Source organism: Myxocyprinus asiaticus, chromosome 41 (assembly GCF_019703515.2).
Source record: "Myxocyprinus asiaticus isolate MX2 ecotype Aquarium Trade chromosome 41, UBuf_Myxa_2, whole genome shotgun sequence".
In the NCBI taxonomy this organism is placed as follows: domain Eukaryota; kingdom Metazoa; phylum Chordata; class Actinopteri; order Cypriniformes; family Catostomidae; genus Myxocyprinus; species Myxocyprinus asiaticus.
This window is the reverse complement of record NC_059384.1, coordinates 35025463-35049334: the sequence shown is the minus strand read 5'-3', so window position 1 is coordinate 35049334 and position 23872 is coordinate 35025463. Positions and strand designations below refer to the sequence as shown.

The 23872-nt window shown below is 36.0% G+C and overlaps 1 protein-coding gene across 1 annotated transcript in view; it reads right to left on the bottom strand.

Moving 5' to 3' along the window:
- LOC127431844 (myosin-IIIa-like) overlaps positions 1 to 23872 on the bottom strand; it is a 133956-nt gene that overhangs the window by 62719 nt on the left and 47365 nt on the right. The window contains exons 7-8 of the mRNA XM_051682446.1: positions 10934 to 11010; positions 7979 to 8124 (exon numbers count right to left, since the gene is read on the bottom strand). Of these exons, the coding sequence (XP_051538406.1) occupies positions 7979 to 8124; positions 10934 to 11010 (223 nt within the window). The remainder of the gene's footprint in view (positions 1 to 7978; positions 8125 to 10933; positions 11011 to 23872) is intronic.

The window sequence follows — 23872 nt, the reverse complement described above, 5'->3', positions numbered from 1 at the left end:
TTTTCCCTGTCCATGTGGATAAGTTAGCAGACAGACACTTAATGGTGCCACCACAGGCCTGACAAGCATTCTCCGCTGTGAAACAATAGAGCTAATTAGCCCTCATTTGGTGTCCTGGTGAAGGGGGCTATTAGCAGGGGGAGGGCAGGGTTAAGGAGGTGTACTCCAGCCCAACGGTATACTGCACCACGACTGCTTTCTGTGCCGCTGACAGCGATTAATTACTCTAATGGGGGAGCATACATCTCTGCTTATCACACGCTACACCCCACACAAACAGCGAGTGTCTGACTCTTAAATGGAAATGGCTGGAAAAGCTCAGACTATTAAAATGCAGCCTTATCAGAAGGATGAACACAGCAGCACAAAAATAAAAAGATTACAGCTTAAAACAAGGCAAGGGATCTGCGATTTAAAGCACAATCGTAGGAGCTCAGCATTTGGAAAACACAAGACAGAAGTAATACCATGGGGTTGGACGTGTTTGTTCTGGTAGCTCATATGTCACCAATAAAATCATAAAAATCATCAAAAAAACTACATTTTTACATTTTCTAAAGAAAATATGAGAAGTAAAACACATATAAAGCAAGGATGTTGAGGGTAGTTACCAGGGCATTGCTATATAGTTGCTAATTTAAGAGGTTTTTATCCTATTGTTGTAGTTCTGGGTGGTTGCTTGGTGGTTTCTTACTGGCCTACGTCAAAATAACACAATAAGATTTGCGTTCCCTCACAAGTTTTTAAGTTTCTTTGCAATTATGTTGGTTTTCCTTGCAATAGTTTTCTCCATCCCTTACGAATATTAACCATGGTTTTACTACAGAAATCATAGCGGAACTATGCTATTTGTAGTAAAATCATAATAATAATTAGGGATGAACCATTATGAAAATTATTGGGCGATACCGATAGCGATAAAAAAAATTAATAAAATAAATACAATAATAATAATAATAATAATAGGCTGATACCGATATTTAGGCACTTACCTTACAAAAGCTTTTTCACTGTTCTAACAATAAATAATTTCCATTGAACATGTATTGGATCTGTTAAACATATGACAGGCCAACATTTTTAAGAGAGCCACAATGAAAGATAAATACAATATAAAAAGATAAACAGAAAAAATAGCTAAATATGATACATGATGTTTGATATGAAAAAAAATATTTTGTACTTCTAAAACATTTTTGCACTTCTGTTTGTGCAGTTCAAAACAACAGAAATGAACAAACTCATACTATGGTTATATTGTGCAATTCAGCGAAAATATTGTAAAAATAAAAAGTTTAAACCAAAGGAACAAAACCCCTTTTAAATTCTGTATTATAGTGGTATAATGGATAATGCCACCCAGACCGCTAGAGGGTGCCGCTTGCTCACACAGTGCTGAATGAAACGCTGAATGCAGAAATGAAGCCTTTTAAGGTTTTGTAATCATTCAAGACCATATTGCGATTTCAATCTTGATTAATTAAATCATGCAGCATTAATGGATATCATACTGATGTCTCAGAAGTCAAAGTCTGCTAGTTTCAAAGCATTTGGAATGGTTTCCCTCATCAAGTAGCCTATAGGTAAGTGCCGCTTTCACAACTGTCACGTCTGTTTATGGGATTTTTTTCCGCATTAACGTGAGAACAAGAAAGAATACGAATTTAATATTACATGTTCTTAGGAGTTCTTCTACATATTGTGGTTATTATTATTTCTGAATTGTGCATTTAAATTCACAGAGTTTTTCCAAGTGTGTTACTAAATAATAATAAATCAACTTTTGGTTTTTCACATCTGCATTTTCATATTTATAACCAATATGCCAGTGGTTTTGTGGTCAATAATTGGCCGATAAATATCAGCAGCCGATACATCGGTGCATCCTTACTAATAATACAAGAAAATCTAAATTATGGTAATAAAAATCTAAATCATTCTGCCAAAAAACAAACAAACAAACAAACAAAAAAAAACCATGTTCCATAGTTTCACTATAATAAACTGGCAGAACCATGTAACCTTTTTTTGTTTTGAAAACCAGGGAACGCAAAACTATTGTGAGGGAACACAAAGCATTTTATGAGGGAATGCAAATATATTTCACACCACAGTAAAATCATTTTCTTACATTAGTTTTTTCTTAGCATTTTTGTCTTGTTTTCCAGTAAAAATATCCAAACATTCTTAAAATGTTTACTTGATTTTGTTATGTTTTCAGGGAAATATAAAAAAATTGTTTGTTTTTGTAAAAAAAGCTTATTTTTCTTAATCCATTGGCAAATAGTTTTTTCTTGTTTTAAGCATAAATTCCACCAAATTTTGTTAGATTTCTCTGAAAACAAGACTTAATATCTTATGTCATTGTGCTTATGCCATATTTATTTATTTTTAAAAACGTATATATTTTTTGCAGTGCAGAAAATAAATTTCCTCCCCGTCTTTTTAGGATTATGTGATAAATGTTTTTACCGTATATGTTGAAAAAATCATGACAATTGGGACATACCCGGAATAAATACATTTTTATTTAAACCGTTAATGTGAAACACTATTATACTATTTCTGTCCAATCAAATGTCTTTATCAGTGACATCGTATACGTTTTCTCATGGGATGTGTTTGTTTCAGTTTCACCTTGGCTCTTAGCTCCAGTCCGCTTGCCGAGTGTATTCTTTTCTTGCCTGTGGTTCATTGTGCTGGTGCCAGGAGGGATTAACACAGACATGCTCACCCACGGCCTGAGGTTATAGACTGCTCAAATCTGGGTCATACATGTGCAGCACTGCAGCTCTTGCAGTCAGCATGTGCCACTGGCCTGGTGCTGATCACTGGACACAAATCAATCCTCAAACCCCCTCAGTGCCACCATATAATAACAAACCTCCTCCCATTCTACCCAACACACAATCAATTTATATAGAAGACACCAGTTCAAATCTGAGTAATGACAATAAGACACCAGTTCAAATCTGAGTAATGACAATTCTGCAATAAAATTGGAATCTAAGGTGGCATACATACTATATGGGATATGGAATGCAAAAATCCAGTATTTAGCCAAAAATGGCCAGTTTAGCAAAGAAAATAGCTCAATTTTAGAAGATTTTTCTAATTTGATCTAAATACTTTTTGGAAAAAAAAAAAAAGAAAAAAACGTTTTTAATGTCTAATTTTTTTTATACATTTTTGTTTTTTTAAATATCAAATATAATCCTGTATAGAAATATTAAGTCTAAATGTTTGAATCTCACAAAAAATATTTCCAGGTTGTATTTACCCCAAAATCAGAAGTAATATATACACACTGATCAGCCAAAACATTAAAACCACCTGCCTTATATTGTGTAGGTCCCCCTCGTGCTGCTAAAACAGCGCCAACCCGCATCTCAGAATAACATTCTGAATATGATATTCTTCTCACCACAATTGTACAGAGCAGTTACAGAAATACACAAACCAGCCCATCTGGCACCAAGTGAGTATTTCTGTAACTGCTGATCTCCTGGGAGTCTCTAGAATTTGCTCTGAATGGTGCCAAAAACAAAAAAACATCCAGTGAGCGGCAGTTCTGTGGACTGAAATGTCTCATTGATGAGAGAGGCAATATATACTAATATATATATATATATATATATATATATATATATATATATATATATATATATATATATATATATATATATATATATATATATATATATAGTATATTATATTATTTTAATTCATAAAATATTATAAAAATAGCTACATGAAGACTAGGACCATTAAGACTTTTTATGATAATTAATTTAGCAATTTAGCTCATCTGTTTGGGAGAACATTTAACTCACTTTTAGTGCCACGCAGTGGACATTTTACTTCAGAACTGCCGCAATACTCATAATAGGCCAAATAATATCACTTTGCAAAACTGTCGCCGCATTCATGTAATATTCAAAAGATCATGCTGGTTTTTGTTTTTCTTGTTTTTGTCATTCCCATTATTCTGAATTGTCTACATTCTCATTACTATAAACAGTAATTTTAGTAGTAAGTAATTTTTGTGTATTACAGTAAAAAGCATTAAAGAATGATTTTGCTTTTTTATTTATTACAGTATATTAAACATAAATATAAATCTTGAGCAAAACATTTAGTGAACATGCAAATTCGTGATTACAATGCTCTAGTTTTGTCATGCCACATTGCTTGCTCTCAGTGCAAATGGGGAGTAAGTTGCTTTTTTTTATAAGAAAGAGAGAGAGCATGAGAGTCTCAACAAAGCCAGCCTGCAGTGTATACATGAGCAGTCAAACACATTACCACACCACTCCTCACAGCCCACACCCCCACTGACTGCACGATACAACTGCCATGACAGCACAACACTCCTGTGTGTGCGTGTGCGTGCGCATGCATGCATGTGTGTGAGCGTGCGTGCATGCACGTGTTTGTGTGTGTGTGTGTGTGTGTGGGGTGCATTAGAACAAAAAACTGCTACACCATCAAAATGACACTAGTGATAAGATTGTGTTGTGAGCATGAAAAATATAAACAATCAAATTTCACCTTCAGACAGGTTACCTGTCCTCTTTCTTTTAGCCATAAACCTTTCATGCAGAGGAGACTGGGGAGTGTTGTAATACAGGGTTAATCCATTCAAAATGAGCTACAGGGGTGACATCATGATTGACCACCAAACTATGAGGTAACAGTAGAAGATGCAAGTGTCTTTGTATAATTTCTGGTGTAAAAATCTGTTTTTTTAATTTGATTTGTAATTATGTTAATGTATGTTAAATGACAGAACTGGTATCATCTGAATCAGCAGGTTCTCTTGTTTAATTTGATATAACACCCGCAAAATCATCCGGATCACAAATGTAGCTTTTAATAATTAAAAATTCACAACAACTTCTGCTCTGATTAAATTAGATTTTTTTTTTTTTTTTAAGTTGACACAGTAACAGAAGCATATATAATCGAATTACAACCTCAGAGTTCACGGTAGGTCTGTCTTTAAAGGTTTATATTCCCCAATGGAATTATTATTTTTTTTTTAATGGTATTTTAATTATGGAAACAGACTGTTGAAGTCTAATGTGACAGCAAATAGCACACTGTCTGTTATGTTTGTATGCTTTTAGACGTGGTTGGGAGGGTTACTTTTAAACTGTATTACAGATCTTAATACTTTGGATTACTTCTTCAGTGGCAGATTTTTTTCAGTTGTTTTGACTATAAACAAGTTAATAATAAAATAAAAAATAAAAAATCTGCCAGTAAAATAATACAAAATACATTTCTATAAAAAAAATACATTTTCGGAAAAAAGCATAAATATCTTATGCAAAGTAAATGTATCTTGTTTTAAACTTTTTTCTCTCTCTCTCTCTTTTTTGTTTAACAACAACATAATTAAAAAATTCTCATAAAGAATAAGATTTATTGCAGTATATCTTTGCCCTAATATCAAAGGTCTTACTAGAGAAAAATGCATGATCGAACATGGATTTTCTTGATTAAAAAATAAAAAAAATAAATGTCCTCATGCATGTAAAAAGGCTAGAAATAGCATTTTAGCTTAGCAGATACATGTTCACATGACAGTTTACACAAGGTTAACTGTTGATGCTGCTCCAAACTTACTTCAAAACCCCACAGAGTGTACACAACCACATATTTTTCCTCAATGACATCATATTAGTGATGTGTCGTTCATGAAGGAAATAGCCTTTTTGAACAAATCTTTTAAGTGAATGAATCATTCTCGTTCACCTCCATATACAGACTCATATTTTTAGTTCACTGACATCTCACTCTTTCATAGCTAATGGACTCTGCTGCTTTTCATGCCTGCAAAGACTGACTATAGCACAAGCCAATAGCATTCGTGTGCATGCTGTGGAGTATATAATTCGTTCAACTCACTGAACGAATCCGCCCCTTCACTGAACTAGTCGGTCATTTAAGTCTGAAAGAGATGAGAGATGGTTTGTGAACAAACTAGTAAACTTGTGACTTGTGAACAAAGATCTGCTGAATGACTGAATGAAAGGAGGCGTATCATTTGTTTTAGCATGACTCGTTTAGCAATAGCATTCGAGAGCGGGTTGTGAAGTAGTATCATTGGTTGGACACAATGAATGAATACACCCCTTCACTGAACTAGTTGTTCATTTCATTTGTGACGTGAACGAACTGAATGTACTGGTAAACTAGTTTGCAGCCGACATGAATGAATCAGTCGTAATGAACGTTGATCATATTGTCAATCTCGTTCAACAAGAAATTTGGCCAGATGAATTATGAATAAAATTGAGTGATGACCACACATTACAATGACATACTGACATTACTGAAACTCATAATTCTTTTTAGGCTAGTGTTGTCCTTTTATATATATATATATATATATAGCTTGATAAAAAGTAATGCTCAGCAGTTCACAGTATGATAGATATGCTTTGTTGTCATTTGTGGGGAAAAGCATATGATGCTTTAACACTCTGCAGTGCTGAAGTCTCAGTAGAATTTTAATAAAAAATAATTTGACATGTTCTGGTTGCAAATTATTGCTTTTGGTTTAATGCAGTTACTTAAAAGACGGTCATTTGGTGCCATCTGCAGGCGCATTGTTGTCAGTGAACGAATCAATGAATGAATCTGAATGAATCTTTTTGGTGAATGGAATCAAAAGGATCGAGTCACTAAAATGAATCAAAATCAGCATCAGTATGTCAAATCCACCTTTTCACTCATAACAGTGTGACAGCGCCCTCTGTCTGCTCGTTTGAATGTAACACATTAAAAGAAAGTGTTTCACCGCTGTTCAAACATTTCTCAGATAGCATCATTTAAAAGTATAAATGTTTTCCAACTGAATAGACTAAATATTAAATGAAACAAATGACGATAAAATGCAAAGTAATCTCTTCAGTTTTCAAAAATACTTTTTGAATGTAACTGTATTCTGATTACCAAATATTTAAACTGTAACTGTACTGAAATACAGTTACTCATATTTTGTATTTAAAATTATTTTGTAATCCTGTTACATGTATTCTGTTACTCACCAACCCTGCTCTTAGAGTTGTTAGTCTCTTCTATGTATTTCTATTTTTTTTTAATTTGCTGTTTTTAATTAAAACATTTATTGTATGTTTACCATTTTAAAATGAAATTGGAGTCGGTTTGGGTCATGGGGTACATTTATTTACCAAAATAATTGAATGCACACTGATGTCCCACTATGGGGTAGGTTGTAACATCAGCACTCTTTGCACTTGACCCTGACTTACACAGTTGTGAATAAGTTGTAGATTTATACTCTAATTTGTAGCAGACAAATGTGAAAATTTTACACCAAAGTTTAAAACACATGGCACCAAAAAAACGCTCAGTTATAGATGTTGAAACAAAATGTTATAACGTCTCCCTACTTGAAGAACAGTTTACTCAAAAAAGTAATACATTACAAAATACTAGTCATTACTTCTCTAAAATTGTAATCAGTTACTAATTACTTCATGAAAAAGTATATTTTAAGTTACTTTCGAAAACACCTTTCACAGAAAACGTTTTGCTTTTCCACGCACTGTATTCAAAATATTGTCTATATTTTCTCCATTGCACACAAAAATCATACTCAGCTGCACACATTTCTTTCTTACAGTGACTCGTTAGTGACTCTTCAGCTCTCACAGATACACAAACAGAAGTACAGAAGAACATAATTCACGTTTTAAATTCTACACATTCTACATTCATATTTATGTATTCCAGATAAAAATTATTTTCAAAATATGTTACCCAAGTAATGCACTTAAAAGTAATTAATTGCAAATCAGTTACTGTAATTTTATTACAAGAATTTTAAATGTAATGTGTTACACTACTTTTTGACTTAAAGTCATTTGTTTACAGTAACTAAATACTCTGTAATCAGATCACACCCAACACTGTTGAAATACAAAAATGTAAATTGATCTATTACCTTGGAATTTTGAAGAGAGCTCTCATTGGGTGAAGGTCAGCGAGGGGCGGATCTCCATCACCCAGCTCTATAGCTGTTATACCCAGAGACCAGACATCACAACGCTCGTCATATGTGGAGTCGAGCTGCTGTTCACATGCGATTACCTGGTCAAACACAATCATTACTAAACATTGGCAAACATTAAAGGATGAATTTACAAAGAATGAATTGCTCCTGCTGAAAGCGCCGTTTATTTGCATGCATTGCTTATGCTGTTGTAGCACCCCATTTACTAAAGGAATCAGTGGCGGTTCTAGCTTGTATGGCGCCCTGGGTGAAATCCGCTTCAATACGCCCCCAAAGTGCACTTGACTACAATGCACGCACTACAGTAGCGCAGAGTTTTGTAAATACGCTGCAGTCTATAATCAAACGAATTTACATAGAAAGGTGGCGCGTTTGCGCTGAAAATAATGAAAATGTCACAGATAGAACCTGGTTAAACTGTATTGCAGGGGGTTGGTAAAATAGACAATGGTTTTTACTCTGAAATACCATGCACAAAAATGACGCTTAAAACTTAAACCTTAAATGGACACTAACTGCTCAACGCAGTTACAACGTACACTGTGAAAAGGTAAAAGAATGTAAAAAATGCTACAGTAGAAAAAAAAGTGAATTGGTTAACGAGTAGTTACCTTAACATATACGGTGAAAAATGATTATATATTAGACAATACATGTAATTTTATGGTAAAATGTTGTAAAAAAAAAAAAAAAATTTAGGTGTAAAAAATATGATTTTACCATATAATTAATGGTAAAAATGTATATTATGTTTAACAAGAGAATACATGTACTTTTTACAGTAAACTATTGTTAAAATTACAGTAAAAACAATAATCGGGCTTTCTTAGAAGTCTCTGCGTAATTATGTTTCTTCTTATTTTTAATATCAGTTATACATTGGGTGATGGTGTTTGTGTGAGTGACACTGTGCACATGTTAAGGTCAACAAGGGCTTGATGAACTTTAAGTCATCATGTGGCCTTTTGTATTTACTATGGTGATTAACAATACATTTTAAAGTGAAAAGCAGACTTTTATAGTTCCAGAAGGTTAGTATAAATATATATAAGTTGATATAATTTAATAATATAAACGGTAATGAACTGTAAAATATACAGGCATCAAAATATCCCATAAAGCCTAAAACATAGTCACCGTATTTTTTCATATAAATTTCTGGCAATCACAGCTGTTGTTTATAAATGTCACCAAAATCTTTAATGATTAAATTCTTATATATGTACTATATATATGTTATACGCCTTCATACGTAGGCTACTAAATATTGTCTATAGTAGCCTATACAGTGTACACTTTAAATATTTACTATTAAAAATAATATTGAATACTGCAAATGTTTCTAACAAGCACATTTTTATCATTTATGTTATATGGGTCAAAGACGTGGCATTTCTTTATCCTTATTTTTTAAGTTATTAAAAATACATAAAAAATGTAACTATAAAATTATACAAAAATGACTTGAATATAACTCTTCAATGATGAATGTGCTTTTCTGAATTAACATGTATTTTGATATTTTTGGTGGGTCTAAAAGTCAGAACTATTCATGTAACTGTCTGGAAATTGTCAAAAGAAAAAAGAAGGAAAAAAGAGAAAAATCTCTAAAATGCATGAAACCAATATGAATACAATGATTATATTTCTTAGGTAATGTGATTTGAACTAGATTTTCTCATTTTCTCATTTATCATCTCAGGCAACCTTATATATACACTGTGGTTTACGAGGACTTTTTTTTTTAGGTTACAAACTGGTAATTACAAGGATATTATGTTATAAATGTGGTTTATGAGGACATTTCTAGTGTCCCCATAATTCAAATCAATTGAAAAACATACTAAACAATGTTTTATTGAAAATGTAAAAATGCAGGAAGTTTTTTGTGAGGGTTAGGTTTAGGGGTAGGGTTAGGGTTAGGGGATAGAATCTATAGTTCATACAGTATAAAAATCATTATGTCTGTGGAGAGTCCTCATAATGATAGCTGCACCAACATGCGTGTGTGTCTGTGTGTGTGTGTGTGTGTGTGTGTGTGTGTGTGTGTACATACATAATTAAATAATAATTATACTAAAGTGCTGTATATACTGTATATATCTCAACAATTTATTTATAATTACATAAAATTATTTAAAAATACATCATTTCAATTTTGAGTAATATCATGTGATGATATTTTGTTATATCAGCAACTGAAACTATATGACACTACTGTACCTGTTTAAATTATGCATAGAGAAAATACACAGAAAACCAGCCAATGAAGAATCATGTTAAGAGAACAAATAGAAAATTACAAATAAATATCTAGACAGTAACATAGAAGTATAATAAGTAAAAAGCAAAAGCCGATAATTTAATAAAGGCCCTCCTATGTAAAAACTTATTTCCCTGTAAAAACAAACAAACAAACAAACAAAAAAAGATTTTAGTTTAGACCTATACATTTTATTATAATTTTGCATAGTTTACATGGAGGGACAACTAGTGAAAAGAATGAATACAGAAATCAAGATCTGAAGGTCTTACCTCAAGCTATTCAAATAAACTTAAGTCCAGCATCTTAAGCGTTAAATTGAAGGAAACATTACTAGTGCACCGAAGGACCCAGAGTATTCCTTGCAGTTTAAGAGTTTAAAATCGCACTACAAGCTGAATCTCTGTTCATGTTTTCATTGCTTTGACACCTAGAACAAATTCGGAGACTTAACCCTATACTCTTGAGTCATATGAAAATTTTGTCTTTGACACTCAAAACAATTCCTATGTAATAGGGCTCTGTCCCTGTCTCATATGGAAATCTTATGGAAAAAACTAAGGAAACATTTGCAGTCCACAAAGTCACCTTAAGCTTTGCAGACCATTTCTCAACAGTCTCACCTCAGGGGCCATCCAGAAGGGTGTCCCAACAGAAGTGTTCCTCCTTAGCCGTGAGTTCGTCAGCTGGGCTGAAACCCCTGAGCAAAGGAAGAAGGAACACAAAGAAAAGAAAGTTTTGTGTGAACTCCATTTTCAAAATCATTTTCATAGATGACTGCTGGTTTGTGGGTGTGTTTGGATTGGGCATTTTATGGACCAATTTGAATAGAGAACAAACAAGGACACTTTTCTTTGTACACAATAATAATAGTAACTCAGCACTGACCCTTAACCTTCTGAGACCTGAGCATGACTGCTGCATGCATTTTCTATTTCTCTTTTTTATATGTAACTAGTAGCACCTAATAAACATGCAAAAATAAAAATAAATAAATAATAATAATAATAAATATTTTTAGAACAAATAGTTTTCCTAAAATTTGATGTCCACATATGTAGACAGTTGGACTAATTTGTGAAATTTTAAATAACACTAAGCTATAGAAAGTCAGATTTTTTTTCATCAAATTGTTTATTATGTATCCAGGAGTGTTGATTATTCATGTTTCTGTGACGTTACAGATATTACATCAGGAATTAGCATAAATAATTCTGATTCAAAGTAATGGCCAGCATCATCCAATCACTGCCAACCATGTTAAAATAAAATGATACATTATAAATTCTGAATCTATGTACTGATTACCATTGTCCCATGTCTGTTAATCATGTTGAGTGGTCCAAACATCATCTGCAGCCTGAAACTGAACGTTTGATAGGAAGTTTGGATTGAATGCACTTAGAAAGCTATAGGATGCACCCTTGCTCACTGTTTAGTAAATTACTTAACCTCCAGTGTGCTGTCTGTCTGCACTGGTCTTAGAACAGTTTGAAATGCACCTTATTTTTATCTAAACTCCATTTAAAGCCTCTGAATGCAAAATTGTTAAAATTTTGGATGAACCCATTGATTCTCAGTGTGATAATGCACAATAAATATAGGATTTCTAAGGAAAAAATATGCTAAAGCACACATTAGTGTATATTGTATTTAGCAGTGTGGCATTTCGCAATAAATTGCTCACATTTTAAAAGTGGCACATCAGATGAAACTAGAAACTCTACTCTTTTGAATCAAACAGGTTTCAATGTAAAAACGATATTAGGTTCCTTACCAGATATAGCTTTGTTGGTGTTCCTCCCAAAGACAATCTATGCTGTGATAAGCACCATGTTGTTTTGCCACATGATTCCATGCATTGAAGGTTTAACCATTTACTGACAGCACAGAGTCTTCTGAATTGAAATCAGTCAGTTAAAATGAATTTAAATTATGCATTGTTTATAGCCAAAACACAACATCCACATATATGTACGCGGGGTTGTACGAGATCAAACGAACAGAAAAGGGCCAAGGATACCTTTTTAACATTAAACCTCAAAGTATCTATCAGAAAGCTTTCTATCCATCCATGATACATGTAATCAACATTTTAGTGTGGTGTTGACTAATGCATAATACTGTATGTATAACTGAGTAATGAAGTGCCAGGCAATTTGTGAAAAGAACTACAGTAGACCCAAGAGTGCACAACACAACAAAATTAGAAAAGAAAAACAAAATCTGAAAACATAACAGAAATAAACTACAGCACAACAAATTTAAACCACTGCACAACAAAAGTAACAGACCAAAAAAATATAAACTGCTGTATTTATTTGTCCAGAAGTGCTCTGCACAATTCTCACAATTAAATACTGTCTGTTAATTTTGTTCTGTCGTGGCTTATATCCATTGTTTTCAACTTTTGTCTGCTAATTTTGATGTTTCGTACACTCCTGGGCAACTGTATGGATGAGCTAGATGTAGTGTGTAAATTCTGTGACACTAGCGGCACCAAACTAGACTAATCTCACATTGAAATCGGAAAGAGTTAGTTGACTTTTCTTTAGCAAATATCAGTCTGTGCTGACCGAAATTTGATACACTGCCCCCAGTGGTCAAAGCCCTAAGTGTTGTTGGGCATATGGGCATGTATGGGCTCCATTTTGAGAGTAAAATGTCTACCAAAAGTGAGTTGTAAAGCGAGCTGTTTTCAGTAAAAGAGACCCAGGTTTCCCACACTGCTGACGCAACATGCATTTGGTCACGCCACAAAGGAAGGTAAATGCAGTTGAGCTGATGCAAACGTCTGATTGGAGATGGCGCATATCAGTGAGTCGGCATAATGTCGCCAATCCTAGGGTACTGGAGCTTTCGGAAACAACACGCCAACTTAACCTGTAATCATGTTGACCAAATAGATATAATTTCTGTTTTCAAAGAGGTTTTCCAAACACTTGCCCCCATCTGACATAGGTCAAACAAAAAGATAGCCCTTCATAAAGCTCATGCCTGTTTTTTGTTTTTGTTTTTTTTTTTCAGTTGTTTTAAAAATCTAAAATAAAATTGTTTGCAGAAATAAAGACATTCTGATTACTGTGATGATGCAGGAATATGAAAGCATTATTTATTTAAAATTCTTTTAAAAGGAATCTTCCTTGCATTTCTGATCGAATTAAAGCTTTTGAATCAGCAGTATTGAGTAAACAGATTTATGATTGTTTCAAAGAGGATTCATGGCATTCACAAGACTGCTAGTGCTACTGACAAACATATTAAATCCCCATTACACCAGAGACAAACACAAAGACATGATTTTATATGTGCTGTGGGCTGCAAAAGGACAACAGAAAATAGATGTACTGAGGGACAATGGACAAACACACTTAAACAGTCTCCTGCGGCTGTTCCCGTTCTGCTACATTAGATCAGCGCGGGGCCCCGGGCCGGCCTTAATAATCATCAGAGATAACACAGCCAATTAGAATATTCATGACAAAACAACCAAAGCACCCTCCTCCATTCTTTGCTCTTTTTGTCAAATAACGCATTCTTTTTTTCATAGGGATGAGTCAGTGCGGAGGCTTTATCTGCTCCACAGAGCGTGAGCCTATTCACTCGGATAACGCATTAGCCCTGCGTGACTTTCAGTGCGCTATGAAACATGGTCACGTGGAATGCACTGAGGAGGTCCGACCATCAGCCACCCACTCCCATGACACCATTACTGACAGTGCTAGACAGATATCGGCCTCAGGACCTCTCTGGCGAAGAACTCAACAAATGCACTCTTTTTGCAAAATTAGGTTGACAGGGTAACCCGAGTGACATTTTTGTGAGATTTGTGTGGTTTGGAGCAGATATAGATGCATTTTTGACCTCTGACAATAATATTCAATGTTTGGTTGGAGCATTAAGTTTTGATTATAGAGTCATTCTATGAAACTGGTGCCTTTTCCAATTTTGAAAGGTAATTTTTAAGTACATTTCTGTAAGATTTTTTAAGTACATTTCTATCAGAGAAACAATGTCTTTAAGTGCTAATAAATTGCATTTTTCCCATCTCATGCTAAATAAATAATAATAATAATAATAATAATAATTAAAAAAAAATATGTAGGGATGTTAATAGTTTTTAGTTTCCTCAAAAATAACCATAGTTTTACTACAGCAACCATAGTTGAACAATGGTATTTGTAGTAAAACCATAGCAAACACAACATTTACTATGGTTTTATTACAGTAACTATAGTTCAGCTGTGGTATTTGTAGTAAAACCATTACCACAAAATTGACCATGGTTATACAGTAGCCAAATTTGAACCATGATATTTGTAATAAAAGTAACAATACTGGAAAACCAAACCAAAACTATAGTAATAAAAATCATAATCATTCATAATCACTAAAGTATGGTTACTGTAATAAAACCATGGTCAATTTTGTGGTTATGATTTTAATACAAATAACATAGTTGCAATATATTGCAAGGGAACCCAAACTATTGTGAGGGAATGCAAAACTTTTTGTGAGGGGATGCAAACTATTGAAAGGGAACACAAAACTTATTACAAAGGGAACACAAACTTTTTGTGAGGGAACACAAACTATTGCAAGGGAACTCAAAAATTATTGTGAGGGAATGCAAAACTTTTTGTCAGGGAACACAAAACTCATTATGTGGGAATGCAAATATTGTGACGTAATGCAAAATGTTTTGCGAGGCAGTACAAACTATTGCGAAGGGGGTGCAAAAAGTATTGTGAAGGAACACAAACTATTGCGACGGAACGCAAAGTATTGTGATGGAACTCAAATGCAGAATGCGGAAGACCTGGGTACGAGACCGGCAAAGCACGTGAGAATGCACTGCTGTCTGCCAATGAATTGCTGAGACAGGCGTAAGCTGGCACCAGATCATCTGTCCTTATTCTACTGGACCTATCTGCAGCCTTTAACGCAGTCAACCATCAGATCCTCCTGTCCACCTTTTCTACTCTGGTAATCAGAGGAACTGTGCCTGGCTGGTTCAAGTCCTATCTCTCAGTTAGGTCTTTCAAGGTAGCCTGGAGTGGTGGGGTGTCCAAGTCACCTCAGCTATTTAATAGGGTACCTCAGGGCTCTGAGCTTGGCCAACTTCTTTTCTCAGTTTATACAATCATTCAAGCACACAGGTTTATTTTTTTTTTTTTTTTACCAGTGCTATGCCGATGACATGCAGCTCTACTTGCCTTTACAGTCTGACAACCATACTGTAGAGGTCTACGGGGGATTTTTCTGACCCACTACCATGAGATTCTGTACGACTCCCTCCCACAACTTTCACATTTTGTTCCGGATCTGGGTCTGCTTATCAGACGTCTCGGCCTGGATGAAGGAACACCATCTTCAACTCAACCTAGAGAAGAACGAGCTCCTTGTCTTTTCAGCCAACCCTGATGTTGAACACAACATCACCGTTCGGCTATGTTTATCTACCATAACATCATCCAAAATGGTCAGAAGTCTAGGGGTAACATCTGAAAAACAGCCTGATTGTGTAGATTTGCACTCTAGAACATCAGGAAGATAAGACACATCCTCTCTGATCATGCCACCAATAATCTCCAGCTTACCTAAAATCATACCTGCAGAGCTACTGTACGTTCCCACCAGAAGGATTTTGAGCGGCGCCTTGTGGTACCAATGCAAAGAGGCACCAAATTACTTTCCCGGACTTTCGGCTTCACTGTATCTCATTGATGGAACGACCTTCCCAACTCCATCTGTGAAGCAGACTCCCTCTCTGTCCCTTCAAAGACTTATACATTCCACTGTCGGAGGGTGGAAAGGTTTAGTAAAATGATCATTCTGAACTTTTTAAATAATTTTTTTATTGGCAATTCTCTTATAATGATCTTACAGCATGACCATCATTATTGTTTTCCCCTCAAAGTGCAGGATGGGCTACCACAGCAGAAGACTACGTTAGGTTCCACTTCTGTCAGCCAAGAACAGAAAGCTGAGGCTGCAATGGGCTTACCATCTGTGTACATCAGCAAAATATGTTTTTATGTCTTAAACTGTCCAGTTTTGATGAGCCTGTGCCCACTGCAGTCTCAGCTTTCTGTTCTTGGCTGACAGAAGTGGAACCCGATGTGGTCTTCTGCTGTTGTAGCCCATCCACCTAAAGGTTTGACATGTTGTGCATTCTGAGAGGCTATTCTGCTCACTACAATTGTACAGAGTGGTCATCTGAGTTACCGTAGCCTTTCTGTCAGCTCAAACTCATCTGGCCATTTTCTGTTGACCTCTCTCATCAAAAAGGTGTTTCTGTCTACACAATTGCCGCTTACTGGATGTTTTTTGGTAAACTCTAGTGACTGTTGTGCGTGAAAATCCCAGGAGATCAGCAGTTACAGAAATAGTCAAATCAGCCCGTCTGGCACCAAAAATCATGCCACTGAAGTAGACCCTAGGGAAATCTAGGGGTAACCTTCGATAACCAACTCAATTTCACCATCCACATCTCAAAAACAGCCCAATTGTTTATACACTATATTGCCAAAAGTATTCGCTCACCCATCCAAATAATTGAATTCAGGTGTTCCAATCACTTCCATGGCCACAGGTGTATAAAATGAAGCACCTAGGCATGCAGACTGCTTCTACAAACATTTGTGAAAGAATGGGCCGCTCTCAGGAGCTCAGTGAATTCCAGCGTGGTACTGTGATAGGATGCCACCTGTGCAACAAGTCCAGTCGTGAAATTTCCTCGCTACTAAATATTCCACAGTCAACAGTCAGTGGTATTATAACAAAGTGGAAGCGATTGGGAATGACAGCAACTCAGCCACGAAGTGGTAGTCCACGTAAAATGACAGAGCGGGGTCAGCAGATGCTGAGGCGCATAGTGCGCAGAGGTCACCAACTTTCTGCAGAGTCAATCGCTACAGACCTCCAAAGTTCATGTGGCCTTCAGATTAGCTCAAGAACAGTGCGTAGAGAGCTTCATGGAATGGGTTTCCATGGCCGAGCAGCTGCATCCAAGCCATACATCACCAAGTGCAATGCAAAGCGTCGGATGCAGTGGTGTAAAGCACACCGCCACTGGACTCTAGAGCAGTGGAGACGCGTTCCCTGGAGTGTCGAATCACGCTTCTCCATCTGGCTATCTGATGGACGAGTCTGGGTTTGGCGGTTGCCAGGAGAATGGTACTTGTCTGACTGCATTGTGCCGACTGTGAAGTTTGGTGGAGGGGGGATTATGGTGTGGGGTTGTTTTTCAGGAGCTGGGCTTGGCCCCTTAGTTCCAGTGAAAGGAACTCTGAATGCTTCAGCATACCAAGAGATTTTGGACAATTCCATGCTCCCAACTTTGTGGGAAAAGTTTGGGGATGGCCCCTTCCTGTTCCAACATGACTGCGCACCAGTGCGCAAAGCAGGGTCCATAAAGACATGGATGAGCGAGTTTGGTGTGGAAGAACTTGACTGGCCTGCACAGAGTCCTGACCTCAACCCGACAGAGCACCTTTGGGATGAATTAGAGCGAAGACTGCGAGCCAGGCCTTCTCGTCCAACATCAGTGTCTGACCTCACAAATGCGCTTCTGGAAGAATGGTCAAAAATTCCCATAAACACACTCCTAAACCTTGTGGAAAGCCTTCCCAGAATAGTTGAAGCTGTTATAGCTGCAAAGGGTGGGCCGACGTTATATTAAACCCTATGGATTAAGAATGGGATGTCACTTAAGTTCATATGCGTCTAAAGGCAGGTGAGCGAATACTTTTGGCAATATAGTGTATTTGGACTTTACAACATCAGGAAGATAAGACACATCCTCTCTGATCATGTCATGAATAATCTCCAACTTACCTAAAACCTTAGAGCAGAGCTAATGTATGTTCCCACCAGAAGGATTTTGAGCTGTGCTCTGTGGTTCCAACACAAAGAGGCACCAAATTACTTTCCCAGACTTTCGGCTTCACTGTACCTCATTGGTGGAATAACCTTCCCAACTCCATCCGTGAAGCAAACTCCCTCTCTGTACCTTCAAGGACTTCCACTGTCGGAGGGTGGAAAGGTGTAGTAAAACGGTCATTTTGAATGTACTTTTTAAATAAATGTTTTATTGATATTTCTCATGTAACGATTTTACAGCATGATCATCATTATTGTTTCCCCCTCAAAGTGCGGGATGGGCTCCAACAGCAGAAGACCACGTTGGGTACCATTTCTGTCAGCAAGAATAGAAAGCTGAGGCTGCAGTGGGCCTTCCATTTGTGTACCTCAGCAAAAAGTTTGATTTATCAGACCAGGCTGTTTTTCCAGTCTTTAACTGTCCAGTTTTAGTGGGCCTGTGCCCACTGCAGCACTGCAGAACTGGAACCCGACGTGGTCTTCTGCTGTTGGAGCCCATCCACCTTAAGGTTTGACATGTTGTGCAATTGTTCATTCTCTGTTGACCTCTCTCATCATTTAGGTGTTTCTGTCCGCAGAATTGCCGCTCACTGGATGTTTTTTGGTTTGGTTACCATTCTGAATAAACTCTAGAGACTGTTGTGCGTGAAAATCCCATGAGATCAGCAGTTACGGAAATACTCAAACCAGTCCGTCTGGCACAAAAAATCATGCCATGGTCGAAATCACTGAGATCACATTTTTTCCCAATTTTGACGGTTGAAGTGAACATTTAATGAAGCTCCTGACCCATATCTGAATGATTTCATGCATTGCAATGCTGCCACAATTGGCTGATTAGATAATCACATGAGTAAGTAGGTGTACAGGTTATCCCTAATAAAGTGGTCAGTGAGTGTATATATGTAGTGGCAATATATATATATATATATATATATATATATATATATATATATATATATATATATATATAAACCATTTGGAATTACTTACATTTATGTATAAATTTGTCTTTAAATCTGGTTTGAAAGTTACAATGATGAACAAGCACAATCTGTTTGAAATAATAACACACAAATTATTGCATTGTTCTAGTACATACTGAAACATCATTCGAACATTCACAGTGTAGGTTTGAAAAAGTATGTGATCCCCTAGGCTAATGACATCAACAAAAGCTAATTAGAGTCAGGAGTTGGCAAACCTGGCATCCAATTAATGAAACAAGATTGGAAGTGTGGGTTAGAGCTATTTGACTCATACAAATCATTCAAACATTTTGAGTTTCTATTCACAAGACGCATCTGCTGTTGTGTACAATGCCTCACAAAAAAGAGATCTCAGAAGACCTACAATCAGGAATTGTTGCTTTGCATAATGCTGGAAAGGGATCAAATTGACTACAAATGGAGACGATTTAGTACTGTGACTATTCTCCCTAGAAGTGGCCGTCCAGCTAAGATGACTCAAAGGGCACACCACAGAATGCTCAGTGAGGTAAAAAAAGAACCCTAGAGTGACAGCTTAAGATTTGAAGGAATTATCGGAACTGTTTAACATCTCTGTTCTTGCGTCTACTATATGGAAAACATTAAACAGGCATGGTGTCCATGGCAGGACACCAAGAAGGAAGGCGCTGCTTTCCAAGAAAAACATTACTGCACACCTGAAGTTTGCCAAAGACCACCTTGACATTCCACAGTGCTACTGGGAAAATGTTTTGTGGACTGATGAAACTAAGGTTGAATTGTTTGGGAGGAACACGCAGCACTACGTATGGTGTAAAAAGGGCACTGCATACAAACATGAAAACATCATCCCAACGGTGAAGTACGGTGGAGGGAGCATCATAATTTGGGGCTGCTTTGCTGCTTCGGGGCCTGGACCACTTGTCATCATCATATCCCACAGGATAATGACAGGGTGTCTGTGCAGCAGCCAAAGCTCAGTAGAAGTTGGGTGATTCAGCAGGACAGTGACCCTAAATATTGCAGTAAATCCACTACAGAATGGCTTAAAAAAAAGATAATCCACCTTTTGGAGTGGCCCAGTCAGAGCTCAGACCATAACCTAATAGAGATGCTGTGGAATGACTTCAAGAGAGCAGTTCACACCAGACATCTGAAGAATATGGCTGAACTAAACCAGTTCTGTAAGGAAGAATGGTCCCAAATGCCTTCTGAACATTGTGCAGGTCTAATCCGCAGCTAAAATAAACTTTTGTTGAGGTTATTGCTGCCAAAGGAGGATCAACCAGTTATTAAATCCAAGGGTTCACTTACTTTTTTCACAGCACTGTGAATGTTTAATGAGATGTGTTCAATAAAGACATGAAATATTATAATTATTATAATTACCATTTCTCCAAGGGTATGCAAACTTTTGAGCACAACTGTATATATATATATATATATATATATATATATATATATATATATATATATATATATATATATATATATATATATACACACTGGGAGCCGAAGGTTTGGAGTAATGTACAGATTTTGCTCTTATGGGAATAAATTGGTACTTTAATTCACCAAAGTTGCATTCAGCTGATCACAAAGTATAGTCAGGACATTACTGATATAAAAAACAGCACCATCACCATTTTTTATCAAATCTAGACAGGCTCCATTTCCAGCAGCCATCACTCCAACACCTTATCCTTGAGTAATCATGCTAAATTGCTAATTTGATACTAGAAAATAACTTGCCATTATATCAAACACAGTTGAAAGCTATTTGGTTTGTTAAATGAAGCTTAACATTGTGTTTGTTTTTGAGTTGCCACAGTATGCAATAGACTGGCATGTCTTAAAGTCAATGTTAGGTCAAAAATTGCAAAAAAGAAACAGCTTTCTCTTGAAACTCGTCAGTAAATCATTGTGTTGAGGAATAAAGGCTATACAATGTTTGAAATTGCCAAAAAACTGAAGATTTCATACAAAGGTGTACACTACAGTCTTCAAAGACAAAGGACAACTGGCTCTAACAAGGACAGAAAGAGATGTGGAAGACCAGATGTACAACTAAACAAGAGGATAAGTACATCAGAGTCTCTAGTTTGAGAAATAGACGCCTCACATGTCCTCAGCTGACAGCTTCATTGAATTCTACCCGCTCAACACCAGTTTCATGTACAACAGTAAAGAGAAGACTCAGGGGTGCAGGCCTTATGGGAAGAACTGCAAAGAAAAAGCCACTTTTGAAACAGAAAAACAAAAAGAAAAGGTTAGAGTGGGCAAAGAAACACAGACATTGGACAACAGATAACTGGAAAAGAGTGTTATGGATCTTAACCCCATTGAGGTTTGGTGGGGTCAGCTAGACTGTAAGGTGTGTGAGAAGTGCCTATCAAGACAGTCACATCTATGGCAAGTGCTACAGGAAGTGTGGGGTGAAATGTCACCTGAGTATCTGGACAAACTGACAGCTAGAATGCCAAGGATCTGCAAAGCTGTCATTGCTGCATATGGAGGATTTTTTGATGAGAACTCCTTGTAGTTTAAGAAGTTCTGAATATTTTTTTTTTCAAATTGTAATAGTAATTTTTCACATTATTAATGTCCTGACTATACATTGTGATCAGTTGAATGCCACTTTGGTGAATAAAAGTACCAATTTCTTTCCATAAGAGCCAAATCTGTACATTATTCCAAACTTTTGGCCGCCAGTGTACATTTACTGTACATATTTTTTTTTCTATTTTTTCTTTCTTTTTTTTACCAATTGCAAAATGTAGAAATGATGCCCAATAAAAATATTCTGCTCACAAGTTATATGTATCTTGAATTTTCTTTGTATTCTTTAAACATCACTTCTCATCAAATCTCATATTTCATCACAAGCATGCTCTTCACTTACAAATTTATTGACTTGGTTAAAAAAAAAAACTTTATTAGGGGCAAAATTGTTTGGTGTGGTAAAAATTATGCCAACTCTTTAGGACAGATGTATTTTAAAATTGATAGAATAATTTTCACACAGTACATATTTAAATGTTTTTTTGTTTATTTCACTCTTTGTTTGAATTATCAAAGTTTTATACATGTAATAATTTGTATTTTTGTAGTGGATTTTCAGTGTAAGGTTCAAAGTATGGATCTGGGACAAGGCTAAAACAGTCAAATCTGTATATAAAAGGCATTTTGAAAATGAACAAAAATATTTGATGAAGGCCTGGTAAAAAGTTGTCAAGTCAGTTTTAATGTGACCATAAAAAAATAAATAAAATAAAAAGTTAAAATCAACTTTAATAAAAATCAACCCCTGGGACATGAAAGTGCCAGAAGTTAAAGAACCACCTGTTTATGCACTACTACTATTGACCTCAAAGCAAACACACTTGGACTAAAAGCCATACAACATTTATTTTCAAAAGGTCTTTCATACATTAATTTGTTAAGCAAATTCTTGTGGCATACTTCCACTAAAAGATATGGTCCCTCACATGTAAACTAAGGTTGCCATATCTTCTAGTGGAATCATGCCACATAGGCCTCTAAAGATGCTGTGTAGTGATAAACACAGTAGCTGGTGAACAGATGTTTTGCATCATAGTTGTTACTATAATGTGTGTATTAACTTGACTGGAAAGCTGCATTGACCAATCAGCATCCAGGACAGTAACAATTGGTTTAATTAATGGCCAATAGAATTGTATTGGTCACATTTCTGTGGTGTCACAGCAGAGTTCTGTCACTGTCCTTGACGAAAAGCTGTTTTTCTGCTGACAGTAACTTTGCTTCAGCAGTCTTAAGTTTCTTGCATGACTCATCACTCTCTCTATATTTTTCCTCTCCTTCTCCACAGGAATTGTCCCACATATTCTTTCTTCCTACATATAACAAACCACACCCCACCCCACCCCCAAAGACGGAGGATGTCCTGTTAATTCCCATGCCCCTCGTGTGCACTCGACCAATTATGGGCTCTCTTTGCGTCTGCTCTGGGGCTCATATCCCATATCTGATTTGCTCATACTCTCAGGGGCTAAATGAAGCCTAGAGAATATAGAAGAGATAACATTTAGAGTGGATTTCGGGCTGGGAAATTAATAGTGAAGGGGGTGTTGTGGATGTGTAGAGCATAGCAAATACTCCCCCGAACAACTTTAAAATAGCTTGCACTTGGTTGTTATTCTGAGGAAAAAGCATTTACTGGCTTTCTAAAGGTTTATAAGCTCTCATATAAGGTTGTTCCGACAGAGGCTCTTAAAAATGCCCCACTTACAGCCACATTGAAAAGCCCACACATTTCAAGCAGTAATGAAAAGAAGCATTGGAGCATGGTCTGTTTCACTAGTAACACTTTACAATAAGGTTTCATTTGTTAACATTAGTAAATGCATTAGGTAACATGAACAAATGATTTACAATATATTTGTTACATTATATATTAATCTTTGTTATTATTAGTTAATATAAATAAAATTGTTCATTGTTAGTTCATGTGCATTAACTAATGTTAACTAATACAACTTTTGATTTTAAATATGTATTAGTATGAAAGCAACATTAACAAAGATTAATAAATGTTTAATATGTATTGATCATTGTTAACTAATGTTGTTAACTAATGTTAACAAATGGAACCTTATTGTAAAGTGTTACCGTTTTGCTGCCTTGTTTAGAGTTCCAGCCTGGTCTCAAAGAATAACATTACTATAACTA